Raw genomic sequence first — 16,596 nt, 5'->3', positions numbered from 1 at the left:
CGTCCTATAGAGGACAGCAGAACGAGTAGGCAAAAGCACGCAAACACTTTGTCGTGGCCTATAACGCAGCATGCAGTGAAAAAGCCTCTGAGCAGGGCCTAGCCAAGTGGCTGCTCGACCCACCAAGCTGCCCATGTCCCTGAACTTACCTCAGGATGGGACAAACGTCAGAATGGTGCACTGAGCTCGGAGACCAGGGAAGGGGAATCCCCAAATAACCTTCCTTCACGGTCTCTAAGAGGTTTTTTTGTTGTTTTTTTTTTAAACTTACCTGAGCTCAGTTCTTCCCAGATGAGAAAGGAGTCTCCGGCTGCAGGGGGCGAGGGCATCTGTCATCACTGCCACACACTGTTTCCTGTACCTGCTGCCTTTAAGCTGTACAATCAGTTAAGTCCATGTTGGCTAAAAACCAGCTACCGAACCAAGGCACACATCTGAGAGGGCCACAGAAATCTCCTCAAGAATTCTCAACTGGTTGAGGGACCATTTGGTATCACCGCAGGAGTGGGCCATTTTTTTTTTTTTTTTTTTAATTCTTTCTAAAATCTGAAGCAATCCCCAGTAGGGAAATGCACATCCATCATCTGCTGGAGACGGAAAATACTGGCAAGCTGATGTCACTGCAAACTGTGACATCAGTTTGCTCCATCTCCATTTGCTAGTAGAGGTGCATGACCCACTGGTCCTGAATCCATCTATCCACATGCTACGAAAAGGTGAAATTTCTATGGATGGCAGCTGGGATTGAATCTTGCAATATGACTAGGAATAAATGAGCAGACTTGCTGTACCAAGTGGTCTTTTTTTGCTGATATTTTCTGTTATTGATGCAAGAATCATTCTCCACTTAAACCTGTAGGTATTTTAGTACTATTGCTTTAAATTACCAATGTTATCCAACTAACAAAAGTTCCATATTGGAGTTTTACCTGTCCCTCCAGCCACATCCAGGAGCTGAGTTCCAGGATAAGGGTTCATGAGGCGTAGCAGGCTATCCTTCCAGAGCCGATGAATTCCAAGGGTCATAACATCATTCATTAAATCATACTTCAGAGAAACACGGTCAAACAACTCATGGACTGAGGAAAGATCAGATCAAGACTGATTGTCATTCTTCACACAACATATCATTAGCAGAACTAGTCACAGAGCTATGTTCTTACCGTCAATGAGTGTTATTTGTATAGCACATATCAGATGTACACAACATTCTACAGACACAGCCCTACTTCTTGGAGCTTACAATATAGTCAAGAAAAGAACAAAAAAAGAATCTGAGTTAAGAAAGCAAGCCATGGTTGAGAGTAATTAAAGTAAGTGGTGATGACTGGGATGGCACATCCTAATAGACAAACTGGCCAACACCAGCATCAGGAGTCCAGCTCTAAAGTGGTTCCACTCATTTGTAACAGGAAGACCGCATGTTGTCATGGGTGATGCCAAAGCCTTGCCATGTGGCATCCCACAAGGGTCAATCCTCTCCCCAACCCTGTTCAAATCTCAAACTCCTAATTGAGGGGGATCAGACAATCTGATCTTCAGTGCTTAGTTTATGCTGGTGATGTCCAAGTCTTCTGTCAGCAGGATCCAGTAGAGATATCATGATGAACAGAACAAATTGTCTCTCAGAATCTGGAATTAAGCCACATTCAACAAACTAAGCCCCAGCAAAACAGAAGAAATGCAATACTGAGTCAGACCAAGATCCATCGAGCCCTTCATCCGGTCTCCAGTAGTGGCCAGTCTGGGTCCCAGATACTCATCAGGATTCCAGAAGTAAATTAAATTTCTTGTTCCTCATAAGAAATTGCCATGCTGGGTCAGACCAAGGGTCCATAAAGCCCAGCATCCTGTTTCCAACAGAGGCCAAACCAGGCCACAAGAACCTGGCAAGTACCCAAACACTAAGATCCCCCCATGCTACTGATGCCAGTAATAGCAGAAGCCATTCCCTAAGTCAACTTGATTAATAGCAGTTAATGGACTTTGTCTCCAAGAACTTATCCAAACCTTTTTTAAACCCCCTTTACTCACTCCCAGGAACTGCAATAGCTTTTAGTCTACCCAACTAATAATGGTTTATGGACTTTTCCTCCAGAACTTGCTAAGATAGCACCATGACCACATCCTCTGGCAACTGATTTAAACAGTTGGATTGTGTGTAGCTCTTAGTTGTTTTAAATCTGTTAGTTTCAGGGAGTGTTCCCTTGTTTTAATATTTGAAAGGGTAAACAAACATCCTTTTCTTACGTGTTCCATCCCACTCATTTTATAAACGTCTATCATGTTCCCTCTCAGTCATCTCTTTTCCAAATGTGAAGAGCCCTAACTTGTGTATCCCTTCATCATAAAAGGGAGCTGTTCTATCCCCTTTATCGTTTTTTGTTGCCCTCCTCTGCATTTTTTCTAGTTCCACTGTGGATTTTTTTTTGAGATGGGATGACCAGATCTATGCTCTATACTCAAAGCACAGTCACACTATGGCTCTAGACAGAGCCAATATATTTTCCATTTTATTGTCCATTCCTTTTGGGATCATTCTTAACATTTTATTTGCTTTTTACCACCACCCACACTGAGCTGAAGATTTCAATGTATTGTCCACAAGGACTCCTAGGTCCCCTTCCCAGGCAGCAACTCCAGCACTGCGTACACGCAGCCGGGACCACCCTTCCCCCAAACGCATTACTTTGCACTTCTCCACATTAAAATGTCATATACCATTAGATGCTCAGCCTTCCAGTCTCGCAAATTGCCTCCACAGCTCCTCACGACACATTCATCTAAAAAATGTTGAATAATTATTCAAATTTAGCCTGCAGAATCTCCCTCCTGCACCTTTACTGAGTGATGGCTAGGATTGTCTCCTCTGCTGAGGGCAGAAAACATAGGTCCCATTCCATCCCACTTGCTGACCTCAAAATGATGCTCAATGATACCCCCTTACAATAAAACCTGAAATCCAGAGTCTGGGTGTTATCCTGGACTCCAAACTACAATTACCCACAAATATCTACAGAAGCACCCTCTTCTACCTCAGGCAATTCAAGCAGATAAACACATACCTGGACACAGGCCACCTGACACACACTTCTCTCCCAAATGGGCTTCTACAGCACACTATGTGGGTCTCTTGCATTAATTTCCCACAATCTGTGCAGAACGTTGCTGCCCAGACATCATCAGGGTACAACCTCAGGGCCCACATCACTCCAATCTTCCAGGACCTCCACTGGCTTCCAACCCCTAAACCAGGTACAACTCAAAGCCTTCTGTAATGCCTTCAAATCCCAAAAAGGCATAGGCCCTACCTATCTGAAAGGCTGCCTAGCCCCCTACAAACCCACCTAGGCTGAGATCTGAAACAAGAGCTCACCTAATGTTTCCCTACTCCCAGACTCCATGCTGGCCTGAAACCAAATATGCACCTTCTCATCTTCTTCCTCAGGCTCCAGAATACTCTCCCAGCAGAAGCCTATGACAATATATTAACATTCTATCGCACAATTACAACCTAGTTTTTCCATCAAGCCTACACTTCTGACCCCCAATATCACCGGCATTGATCCTAGTACACTGTATAAGAACATAAGAAATTGCCATGCTGGGTCAGACAAAGGGTCCATCAAGCCCAGCAACCTGTTTCCAACAGAGGCCAAACCAGGTCACAAGAACCTGGCAAGTATCCAAACACCAAGAAGATCCCATGCTACTGATGCAATTAATAGCAGTGGCTATTAGGTAAGTAAACTTGATTAATAGCAGTTAATGGACTTCTCCTGCAAGAACTTATCCAAACCTTTTTGGAAACCAGATACACTAACTGCACTAACCACGTCCTCTGGAAACAAATTCCAGAGCTTAATTGTGCGTTGCCAGCACTACGTATAACAATATCCATGCAGTACAGAGATTTCCAGACTCTGGGAAGCAGCTTGGGCACATGTCTTTTCAGAAATGTTACCTATCCACAGAAAGGGAAGGGAAAGACTAAGCTATATAGACCACTTCAAAACATGACTCAAAACTTGTTGCACAGAAGGATTTGGATATGTTGGGGGCCATGAATGGAATAATAAGACTATATGGAAAAGATAGTCTACATCTGTCTGTGGCAGGAAAAAGGATCCTAAGCAAGAAACTCAGAAAATGTCAGGCATTTAAATTAGAAGTCAATGGAATTAGAATGTCACCCCCCAATACATGCAAATACAGAAAGGGAGTGGAGAAAAGAACAAAACTGGTCCACTCTTAAGCATAATAGAAGAAAAGGTGCCCAGGAATAGCAGTAAACAGAGAGAAAAGTTTGAAAGCCATGTGAACGAATGATCATAGTCTCAGTAACAAAATTCCAGATTTGCAGGCCCCAATAGTGGAGGCAGACTTGGATATTGTTGCTGTCACAGAGACATGGTTCAGTATGTCTCATGAATGGGATGTGTCAATCCCAAGCTATAACCCGTTAAGGAAAGGAGACCCAAAACATAGTAATGACGGCAGAAAAAGACCAAACAGTCCATCCAGTCTGCCAAACAAGTTTATGGTGGTAACTGCTGCTCTATGCAGGTTATCCCCAAGCTACCACTATCTAACATTTCTATAGTGCTACACGACATGCAGCACTATGCAAACATACAAAAAGACAGTCCCTGCTCAGAGCTTACAATCTAATAAGAAACATACAGAACAAGAGACTTGGTTAAAAGAAAAGAAAGTTAGTCAAGACTAAAAGCAGACAATCAGGCCTAAGATTTATTTATTTATTTAAAAGTGTTTGTATACCGTCTTTACAAACAGTGTTTAATCAAAACGGTTTACATAACTAAAAGTGGTTTCAAAAAGATAGGTCTTTAGATGGGATTTAAACATGGCAAGAGAGGGAGCATGACGCACCAGTTCAGGAAGGATTATTCCAAGCACATGGCGCAGCCAGGTGGAAAGCACAGAGTTTGGAATTGGCAGTATTGGAGAAGCCTTATATTAAAGGTAGTATTATTAACAATCAAACCCAAAACAAAATTGTTAGCAACATTTTTACAGGGTCAGCAGCCCTCTTGATTCAGACAATGCAACTTGAATGTGCTTTGCTTATGGACAGCCACAGAAGTAGTCCTGCACTTTTCCCCTAATATCTGCATATTAGTAACTGTAAGAGTTAGGGCCCAGCATTGGCTGTCTGAATCCTATTACCCTTCCTCCTCCACCCCCCACCCCCCCCCCAAGTGGAGAGTGATGTTGCATCAAAATTATGAAAATTGATTGTTAAGGGCAGTAATCCCCATGCCTTCTGTTAGCTGCTGGTCCTTGCAGGTTACTCTCATGCACTCTTTAGGGATCCACATGCCTTCCAAATCAGTTTGTTTTCTTCCTCACCACTTCCTCCGGAAGAGCATTCCAGGCATCCACCACCCTCTCCGTAGCTCTATGTTGAAAACTCAATATAGGGGGGTATAGGGAAAGGAGGAAGTATGTCCTTAAAAAGGAAACAAAAAAAAAAAGATACTTCCATTTACAATTGGTGGATCTATAGGCTTCTGAATCAGTCTGGCCGAAGACATCCAAATGGTGGAAAGAAAGGGGAAAGTGTTGCTCGGAGATTTTAATCTGTTGGACGTGAAGTGGTGTATCCCTGCTGCAGAAATTTTAAGAAGTGGAAATATTGTGGATGCCCTTCACAGGTTCTGCTTAGACAAATGGTGATGAAACCCATGAAGGGAGGAGCGATACTGGACCTGGTGCTCATGAATGGCAATAGTATCTCTATTGTCTGTATAGGTGCCCACCTGAGCACCAGTGATCATCAGATGGCATGCTTTAATATATTAGCCAAGATGGAACAAAGTCACACAAAGATAAATATCCTAGATTTCAAAAATACAGATTTTGTTAAATTGAGGGAATACCTTGAGATGGCGCTAGAAATGCGTGAAAGTAGGTGAAGTGGAACAACAGTGGGCTAAATTAAAAGGAGTAATTAAGGCAACAAATCTTTATATAAGAAAAGTAAAAAGCAAGAGAACAAGGAAGCAATTATGGTTCTCTGAAGAGAAGGCTGAAGAAATAAAGGCAAAAAAGAAAATCAGCATTCACAAAATACAAAAGGAACAGAAAGAGGATCTCAAGGAAGAATACCTGGAATCACGGCAGATTCAGCATAAAATAATTGCAATGATCAGATACTGTCGCGCTATATTATTTGCCACTGGCCTGACAGGAGAAGAGAGCTGCACCAGAAAAGTGAGTAGAATGGCTATATGCTCAGTGCTGCAGTCTCATGGGCTCTTGCCCGCAAAGGGCTACAACCCCTCTCCTCTGTTTGCACTCTCTTTTACATCACTTATCTCTTCCCGTTCAGTGTTTTTTCTTTTTTATATAAGTGAAACTTTACCCTTTTCAAACACCCTGTTAAAAATATCCTACTGTAATTCTCTTAATCCTCTCGGACAACTTTATCTCTATTCACCGTGTTAGAATTATCATCACAATATAAATCTTCTTTTAGTTCTCAAATGGTTCTATAATTTATCTTATTTGCTGTCACCAACTTTTTTGCTGTTCCTTCTTTATTACCTGCCCAATGTGGGGAAGAGAGGGGCAGACTGTGGCTGTCAGAACCTTTGCAGCCTCTGGTACACACTAAGAGCAGAGAAAAGTTGAGTTACCACAGTGGTGAGAAATATTTCCCACTACTGCCAAGTGCTTTGCCACTGGCCTGACAGAAGAAGAGAGCTGCACCAGAAAAGTGAGAATGGCTCAAAGGAGGAAAAGGGACTGGGATTGACAGAATGAGGGAAAAGACTGAAGGGAGAAGGAATGAGACAGGAATGAAGGAGAAAATGGAGGATAAAGAGGGAGACAGGAATCCATGATTGACCTGGTTAAGGGGAGTAAGAGTGGATGGCAGCCTAACAAGGGAGAGGACTCCAGGACAAATTGAGGGGTGTAGCCATTGTTTTGTATAAACTACTGATGCTGACATTTTAGCACATAGAAACTCATACTTGAATAAACAGGGACTCTCTCAAGAAAATATAAAAGGATGGTTACACCATTTCAATTCAAAACAAAAATGACATTTCACAGTTAAAAGTTTGTAACTTATAGATCTTAACTAGATATAATTTTTGTACTTGGTACTGTATTTGTAAACTGTGAAAGAATTTTTTGCATAATCAGAGATGTGGCTCTTTATGCAAAGCTTCACAGCAAATCTGCTACAGAAATTGCTAATGCTTGCCACAGAATCATGAAGATATAAGCAGAAACTAGGGGTTTTGCTTATACCACTAAAGTATTAATTTATATTATATACATTTTTTTTTCAGTTTTTAAGCCTTATTTCAGGCTGCTTTTATTCTGGTAGTTTTGACGGGGTGGCACAATAAAGGGATGAATATGCGCAATTTAAGAAGTAGATTAGGTTCCCCTACTTCCACAGCTAAGGAAACTGTTGGCAGTATAATCCCTGCTCGGGATAAATTACAAAATCTAATTGAGGTTATCTTGCAAAAGCCTAGCTTAAATCCTTAACAATGTCTTTCACATCTATGTCTTTATGTAAGAGAAAAAAAAACTATAAATTATTCCTCAAATCATTGCAAAGGTTATCATTAACACTCATTTACTTCTACTAGGCTTTTGCAAAATAACCTCAATTAGATTTTGTAAACATCCTTTGGTTGAGTGTTTTTATAAGATGTAGGAATAAAATGTGATAAAAAGCAAAGAATCCCTGCGCAGGGCAGGTTTCAAAGCAGATGTAGAAGTTCCTACAGTCCTCTTCCCCCTGCCCTCTTTTCAGCGTCTGCTCTCCTCTTTGCTTACCCCTTCTCTGTCTCTTTCATCTCTCGTCTCTTTCCGCTTCATTCTGTGATTGTCCTCCCTCCCCGCTTAACCTCTCATTTATTGTTTGGCCCCATACCCTTTTCGTTCTTCTCAGCCTCGGTAACGGACTGGAATCCGAAGCTCGCCTTTTTGTATTGCCCGTCTGTGTGCTGTCGCCGCAGGAACCAGAGCTTCCCAGGGCTACCCAGTAACCGACTACACAAACCACCAAGACATCGACCGCCCGCCAAAACAGCCATCTTCCGCCTGCACACTACACACCCAATGGAAAGAGCGCAAAGAGAACAGCCCCTACATGCCGTGTTAAAGTCGCACGGCGCACGTGACGGGGTACGCTGGCGTGAAGTGATGAGCTGTAGTGACGTGTCGCGGAGTGACGTCTCGAGGCGGGGATTACGTTGCCATGGAGCTTGCCCTTCTCAATCCGATAATGCAAAATTGAGGGCTTCCTGATGCCGCAGAACCACGTTGCTTGCCGTTTTGCCATTTCTCGGATGAAATTATTATTTATTTATATTCCGCTTTTCGGCACTTCAAAGACTTTATCAGTTAAGGATGTGTCATGAATGACATGCGGTTGAGCTAGCGTTAGCTCCCGAGCTACCCCCATAGTAACTTGGTAGGTGAGCAGATAAAGACTTTTAGCCAATCCCTTTCTGCCCAGTTGTGCCTGCCTATACTATTCTAATTCCGCTATCACTTCTTTGGCCTTATTACCACTTTCTATCAGCTGTGCAAACCTTACCACATGCAGGAGTTCATACCTTAGTGTTTCAGTTTTTATGTAGTACCTTAAAACAAATCGCATATACCGTAGCAGTGGTTCCCAACCTGGGGTCTTTGATCCCCCAGGAGTTCTCCAGAAGAATAAACTTTAGGAAGAAAATGAGTGGGCTGCTGCTGCAATAGGCCAGGAGAGTAAGAGTGGGGCATATTATGGCCCGGAAAACTTCACCCCATGTTGCTGGAAACCAGGAGGAGGGACAGAGAGGGGCCATTCACATCCATTAGAAGCCTCAAACCACACTGCTGCATGTTTAGCAGAGTAGGGGGACAGTAGGCCTCAAGAATCATAAACTCCACTGCTGCACTTTGTGAGAATGTGGGGAAGCGAGGGGCAGACTGTGGCTGTCAGAACCTTTGCAGCTTCTGGTACACACTAAGAGCAGAGAAAAGTTGAGTTACCACAGTGGTGAGAAATATTTCCCACTACTGCCAAGTGCTTTGCCACTGGCCTGACAGGAGAAGAGAGCTGCACCAGAAAAGTGAGTAGAATGGCTCAAAGGTGGAAAAGGGACTGGGATTGACTGTATGAGGGAAAAGACTGAAGGGAGAAGGAATGAGACAGGAATGAAGGAGAAAATGGAGGATGAAGAGGGAGACAGGAATCCATGATTGACCTGGTTAAGGGGAGTAAGAGTGGATGGCAGCCTATCAAGGGAGAGGACTCCAGGAATTATGCTGGACAGATGTAAAGGGAAGAAGCGAAAGATGACAACCAGAGATAAAGGAGGAGGGAAGACAAGACAACAACCAGATATGGATATGACCATTAAACACAAAAGATATTTAGGGAGACACACAGACAGACATGGAGATCTCATTAGCCTTCCCGTTGAAATGCAGACTGTTGTTTTGCTTTTTCTAACTTATTTTGTGACTATCAGTTTCTATGTTTGTAAGAATTGTAAAAAAAAATAATAAAATATTTTTAAAAAGGCTAAACGGGGGTGAATTTTCAGGGAGGGTACATTTCAAAACTTGAGGTAGGTTAACACCTGTTTACCCAAGTAAAAAGGCCCTTTTGAAAATTGCTATTCCCTGCCACTGAGGGTAAAAGTACCTACATACTTTTACGGGCAAGGGGGGGGGGGAAGGAGCAGGACAGGTTGGGGGAAGGAAAGTACATGCAGAGATTTAATTTTGAAATCCACATGCATACTTTCACGCATGTTATTTGTCCCTGCTTCAAAAGCAGATGAAAAATATGCAGGAACAAAAATACTGTCTTTCCCCCACCGGCCCGAGTTTCAAAAGGAAACTCCATGGGTAGTTTTCCTTCAAAAATTAGATTGCCAGTCTACAGGTATCAGTACTGATCTTCTGTCAGGGCATGCCAGGTTGCCAGCCTGGAACTTTTTTTGAACTTGCTTCCTTTTCCCTATTGCAGCTGGATTGGAAATCGGAATGGCTTCAACCTTCAGTTATGAGGGCAATTTTTAACAGCTTTGGAAATTCCCTCCCATTAGAATGATTCAAAGTGCATCTCATTATTTCTTGTGTTATGGCATGTAAAAGAAACGTGTGTGGGGGTCCACAAAACTTTTTGAAGCTGAAAAGGGGTGCATGTTCCCTGTAAGATTGGGAACCCCTGAGTACAGGTATGAGTCTTTCCCAGAGAGCTTACACTCAGGGAGGGTAATTTAAAAATGGACTTCTGTGGGTAAATCAGTATTTTATGCACAGAAATTGCACAAAGTGCAGCAGTTGCTACTACCCTTAAAAATATAATAAAAAAAGACTTCCTGGGCAGACTAGATGGACCATTTTGGTCTTTGTCTGTCGTCATTCACTAATTTACCCACCCACATACTTTGTAACTTTTGATTTCCACTCATCCTAAAATTGTGGGGGAGGTGGGGGAGAGGAGACTGGCCCAGCATGTACACAAACTTTCTCACACACACACATGTTCACTCTCATACACACGTACATGTTCATTCTCACACACATGCTTGTTCTTGCTTGTCATTCGCCTACATACACATACATTACTAATTTATAGATATTTGATATTCCTCCTTTTTCCACAAGTGGCCTCAATGCAGATTACAAAACAAGTTTTATCTAATAGTTACAGTACATTGATCAAAGCTCATTTACAATTACAGCTGAATCAAATTTCCAATGGATAGCAGTAAAGCCAGGGTGTATAATTTATAGTCCATACATGACGGTTCAGGTAGATAGGTTGGAAAGACTGTCTTTGCTGAGAGGACTCTAAGGGAAGGTGGGACCAAAGAGTCAGGCCTTAACTTTTTTTCTGAAAGTGAGGTAACATAGCTCAAGGCATAAGGGTAGCAGTACCTCGTTCCAGATTTTTGGGGAATAACAAGTGAAGACACAAAGTCTTATAGAGGAAAGTTGATGTGAAACAATAGGAGGGGAGGAAACAAAAACCATTTGGGAGGTTCAGAGTTCTCTAGCGGGAGGAGAGGGGAAAAGAAGCTGGGAGAGATATTCAGGGGCTTGTTCATTCGCACACATAGATGAAGCACAGGGTTTTGAATTGCATCTTGCTTTTGACTGTGAGCCACTGCAGATGGTATAGTATTAGCATTATGTGGTTGCTTGCTTTGGTCCATACCACGATTTAGCACTGTATTCTGTAGAAGCTAAAGGTGCCATTAGAGAGTTGCGGTAGTCTATTCGGCTAGTGATTAACGCATATATCATGTTACCAAGGTTGTGTTTATCAAGGTAGTTGCATAGTTGACAAATCTCTTGCTAATGAATAAAGAAAGTCCTTACCACCTTAGAGATAAGAATTTTCATCATGAAATTCTGATCAATTTGAACTCCTAAGCTTTCTACTGACTCCTTTGGTTGCAAGAGGGTACCCGGCAGAGAAGGTAAAGTTCAAAGGGGATGATCTTGATTTCTGAGTCATTGGAATTCCACTTTGGCGGAGTTTAATTTGAGTCTGTGGTTGCTCTTCATTGACCATGTTGTTTGATTTTGTATAATATAAAAGTATTAAATAAATAAGCCATTGGGCTACTGCGTAAGACAGTCATTGAGATTAGCAATGGATGAGGTTTAGTCTGATCCCAGTTTTTTGCAGAATTGGATGTCATCAGCAAATAAATGGCATCCAATGTTGAATGACTGAATGAGGTCGCAGATTAGGTGAATGTAAATGTTGAAAAAGCTCAGGGAGAGGAATGAGTCCTAGGGCATTGAGATTGGAGTTTGATGGTCCTTGTGACATTGAGTTCTGATTCAAACCATTTGAAGGCAGTGTCTTCAATGCTGTCTCTTAGATGTCAAATCAAGAGTTGATTGTCTATGATATCATAAGTGGTAGAACAATCCAGAAGTAATAGGACAGAGTAACTACTTTGATCTACATGCAGGTGGATAATGTTAGCAATGACCATTTGGGTGTAATGATCCAAAGGATGGGGTGAAAGATGGATGTTCAAAGTCCGGGAGAGAGACTTTGGGGTGATAATGTCTGACAATCTGAAGGTAGCAAAACAATGTGATAAGGTGGTGGCTAAGGCCAAAGGAATGCTGGGCTGCATAGACAGAGGCATAAGTACTAGGAAAAAGGGAGGATAATGCCCCTGTACAGGTTTCCAGGATATCCATAATATGGATATGCATGAGAAAAAATTGCATGCAATGGAGGCAGTGCATGCAAATATAACTCATGCATATTCATTATGGACATCAAAAAGGGGCGGGACTGTCCGGGAGCAGGGCCAGAGGCTTCAGGCACAGCAGCCATTTGCTGCTGTGCTTGGGATTGTGCGCCGGCAGTTGGCCGGCACGCGCAACTTACTTCAGCACCAGGGCAGGGGAGAAGGGAAGGAAAGGTGGGGTGGAGGGAACGGGGGAAGGCGGGGTGGAGGGAACGGGGGAAGGCAGCGCAGCTCGGCATATACAAGGTGCACAATTGTGCATCCCCTTGCGCGCGCCTACCTATGATTTTATAACTTGCGCGCGCAAGTTATAAAATCGGGGGTACATGTGTGTATGCCGGGTAGCACATGCACATGTACGCCTGCGCGCACCCTTTTAAAATCTACCCCTTAATATAGTAACTGCGGCTCTGTGTAGATTAACCCTTATCTTCATTTCCATTCTTAGTCACTAGGGATCCTGTTTATCCCATGCCTTTGGAATTCCATTATACTTCTCATTTTAACTACTTCTACCGGAAAGGCATTCCATACATCCACTACCCTTTCCCTAAAGAAATATTTTCTTACGTCATTCCTGAGTCTACCCTCTTGGAGCTTCATAAATCACTCCTAGTTCTACAGCTTTCTTTCATTGGAAGAGGCTCGATTCCCATGCATCATTTATACCCTTCAAGTATTTAAATGGCTGTATCATATCCCCCTTCTTTCCTCCAGGGTATACATATTTAGATCCTTCAGCCTCATCTTATATGGCTTTTGTTGCAGACCCCACACCATTTTGGTTGCCTTTCTTTGGACTGCTTCGATCCTGTCTCTATCTTTTTTAAGATACGTCTCCAGAACTGAAGATAATACTCAAGAAGAGTCCACACCTGTACAGGAGCAATATCACCTCCTTTTTTCTGCTGGTTATGCCTCTTTCGATGCAGTCCGGCATTCTTCATGGCCTTAGCCACCACCTTGTCATATTGCTTTGTCACTTTCAGATCATCTTCAAGGTCTCTTTCCCAGTCCATGCACGTCAGTCTTTCTCCCCCCCCCCCCCCCCCCCCATGATGTGCAGCTCCTTTGGATTTCTGCATCCCAGATGCATGACTGCACTTCTTGGCATTGAATCGCAGCTACCCGGAGAATGACCCCTGGACCAGGACTATGAAAAAGGGGAAAGATGGTCTGGCATCGGGATTCCAGCCCTTGCTCAGATTCAGCTGGAGGCTACAATTTCTGCATAGTTTTTAAATAGATTTATAGCTCCTGCAGTGTCTTTCCCAGGTTTGAGTAATATTGTAATTCCAGCTGTTTTAATCAAGTGTGCTATTCTTTCTCCATTCTTTTAGCCCTTTTAAAAAATGTAGGGGCGGATTTTAAGAGCCCTGCTCGCCGGTGAGCCTATTTTACATAGGCCTACCGGCGCGCGCAGACCCCGGGACTCGCGTAAGTCCCGGGGTTCTCCGAGGGGGGCGTGTCGGGGGCGGGCCCGAACCGCGCGGCGTTTAGGGGGCGTGCCGGGAGCGTTTCGGGGGCGGACCCGGAGGCGTGGTTACGGCCCAGGGGCGTGGCCGTGCCCTCCGGACCCGCCCCCAGGTCGCGTCCCGGCGTGCAGGAGGCCCGCTGACGCGCGGGGATTTACGCTGGCAAAGGTAAGGGGGGGGCTTAGACAGGGCCGGGTGGGTGGGTTAGGTAGGGGAAGGGAGGAGAAGGTGAGGGGAGGGCAAAAGGAAGTTCCCTCCGAGGCCGCTCCGATTTCGGAGCGGCCTTGGAGGGAACGGGGGTAGGCTGCGCGGCTCGGCGCGCGCCGGCTATACAGAATTGATAACCTTGCGCGCGCCGATCCAGGATTTTAGTGGATACGCGCGGCTCCGCGCGTATCTACTAAAATCCAGCGTACTTTTGCTTGCGCCTGATGCGCCAGCAAAAGTAGGCCTATTCGCATAGTTTGAAAATCTACCCCGTAATGAATGACCCTTAAACATTTTATAAAATGCAGCTCTGTCCATCTAGTCCAGGGAATTTGCTAATTTACAAAAAGTCAATAACAAATAATACTTCTTGAGTCATTGTATCTTGTTTCAAATTATCTATTGCTTATTGACTTATTTTTGGAGATGTTGCCTTTTTTTTGTTCTTTTACAGCTCCCTCTTAACAGGGACTTAATTTTTTTTTTATAAAACTCTGATTTTCTGAGAGATTTCTTTCCTTGAATACAGCATTTCCCCTCTCCCAAAATTCCCTTTATGTCTTTGAGTTATTCCCTTTTTCATATTTGTTTTGATCATAACAACACAAATTATGTTTCCATCAGAAAGCTCTATAGTTTCCCCCACTGCTGCTTTTAAATCTTTTAACATTTTCCCATCCTTACATATTTTGTATTCTGATTCTAATTGTATTTTAAATAAAATATGTAGTTTTGAGTTTCTGGGTAAAAGGTTACCTTCCCATAATTTATTGAAGCCAGTCAAATGTTTGCCTATAGAGAACTGGCAGCCTAGTGGTTAGAGCAGTGGGCTGAGAACCAACAAAAGCCAGGATTTATTTATTTGATTTTACACCGTTTCAGGCATTTCAAAGTGGCAAAGAAATACCTACAGTACATTCAGATGGCTCAGTCTGATGGGCCAATGCAATAAGCCACATGTAAAAACGTGCATGCAAACTGGGCATCCGTTTTTTTAAAGCGTACACAGTCATGTCTCCTGGGTGCCCAGTGTAGTATGGTAATGAGATGCCGTGCTAAAAAGGACGCCCAGGAGACGTGGCTGTGCGCACAGCCACGGGTTAGGAAAACAGATGCTCATAAATTGAGCATTTGTTTTAAGCTGGTCTCCGTCAAAACTTTATTTTCATGTTGCTGCTTTCTGTGGTTCCTCCTACTTAGTATGGCAATGATCCAGGTCTGGCATTAAATTTGCTGTGTTAAAAAGTGTGTGTCAGGTGCACTGCAATTTTTTGCATCAGGGATAATAGCTAATAGCCTCATCTACATGACATTTACATATGATGAGTGCTATTAGCTATGTGCGAGTTTTGACACACGTTTTGGACGTGCTAATCCCCTTATTGCATCGAGTGTTAGCTTGGCGTGTCTGAAACGCTCATCCAGTCGCTGGTTAAGCTCTGCGCTAGCCTGAGCACATGATTTTGCATCAGCCTCCAAGTTTGTTCTGAGGCAATGGAGGATGAAATGACTACAAGGAGTGGCAGCTGTGACCAGCATGTCTGGTGTTACAAATATTTGTAAAACTGGCAACCCAGCATATTTTGCCTTTAAGTTCCTCAGCAACATTGTTAATAAAGATATAGAAAAAACCCTGTTCCAATACTGAGCCCTGGGAAACCCCACTTTACTTTCAATAGACTGGACTCCATTTACCACTCTTCTCTTCATCCTACCCTTAAACAATTTCTCATCCGATGTTTAGCCTACTCCCATACTGTCCAGATTGTTTACCAATCTTCTGGGTGAAATAAGTACTGTGTACAGTTCTGGTCGCTGCATCTCAAAAAAGATATAGTTGCGATGGAGAAGGTACAGAGAAGGGCGACCAAAATAATAAAGGGGTGGAACAGCTCCCCTATGAGGAAAGGCTAAAGAGGTTAGGGCGGTTCAGCTTGGAGAAGAGACGGCTGAGGGGGGATATGATAGAGGTCTTTAAAATCATGAGAGGTCTAAAATGGGTAAATGTGAATTGGTTATTTACTCTTTCGGATAATAGAAGGACTAGGGGGCACTCCATGAAGTTAGCATGGGGCACATTTAAAACTAATCGGAGAAAGTTCTTTTTTACTCAACACACAATTAAACTCTGGAATTTGTTGCCAGAGGATGTGGTTAGTGCAGTTAGTATAGCTGTGTTTAATAAAGGATTGGATAAGTTCTTGGAGGAGAAGTCCATTACCTGCTATTAAGTTCACTTAGAGAATAGCCACTGCCATTAGCAATGGTAACATGGAATAGACTTTTTTTGGGTACTTGCCAGGTTCTTATGGCCTGGATTGGCCACTGTTGGAAACAGGATGCTGGGCTTGATGGACCCTTGGTCTGACCCAGTATGGCATTTTCTTATGTTCTTATGTAAAGCTGTTAGTCTTGTTTGTTTCATTTCTGGCTTGGGTACAGATTAATAAGAACATAAGAAAATGCCATACTGGGTCAGACCAAGGGTCCATCAAGCCCAGCATCCTGTTTCCAACAGTGGCCAATCCAGGACATAAGAACCTGGCAAGTACCCAAAAACTAAGTCTATTCCATGTAACCATTGCTAATGGCAGTGGCTATTCTCTAAGTGAACTTAATAGCAGGTAATGGACTTCTCCAAG

The 16,596-nt window shown here is 43.2% G+C and overlaps 1 protein-coding gene across 3 annotated transcripts in view; it reads right to left on the bottom strand.

Annotated features, from left to right (window-relative positions):
• The window catches only part of COQ5 (coenzyme Q5, methyltransferase), a 39,063-nt gene that overhangs the window by 21,117 nt on the left and 1,350 nt on the right, over positions 1–16,596 (bottom strand). The window contains exons 1-2 of one of the 3 annotated variants that reach the window (XM_029619096.1): positions 7,922–8,163; positions 930–1,079 (exon numbers count right to left, since the gene is read on the bottom strand). In XM_029619096.1, the coding sequence (XP_029474956.1) occupies positions 930–1,079; positions 7,922–8,084 (313 nt within the window). In that variant the 5' untranslated portion in view covers positions 8,085–8,163. Of the gene's footprint in view, positions 1–929; positions 1,080–7,824; positions 8,164–16,596 lie in introns of those variants that run through there. The other 2 variants (XM_029619098.1, XM_029619097.1) reach the window with 2 other exon arrangements.

The sequence above is a fragment of the Rhinatrema bivittatum genome, chromosome 11 (genome assembly GCF_901001135.1).
Source record: "Rhinatrema bivittatum chromosome 11, aRhiBiv1.1, whole genome shotgun sequence".
Classification (NCBI taxonomy): domain Eukaryota; kingdom Metazoa; phylum Chordata; class Amphibia; order Gymnophiona; family Rhinatrematidae; genus Rhinatrema; species Rhinatrema bivittatum.
Note: the sequence above shows the minus strand (reverse complement) of the source record. Positions and strands in the feature narration are given on the sequence as shown.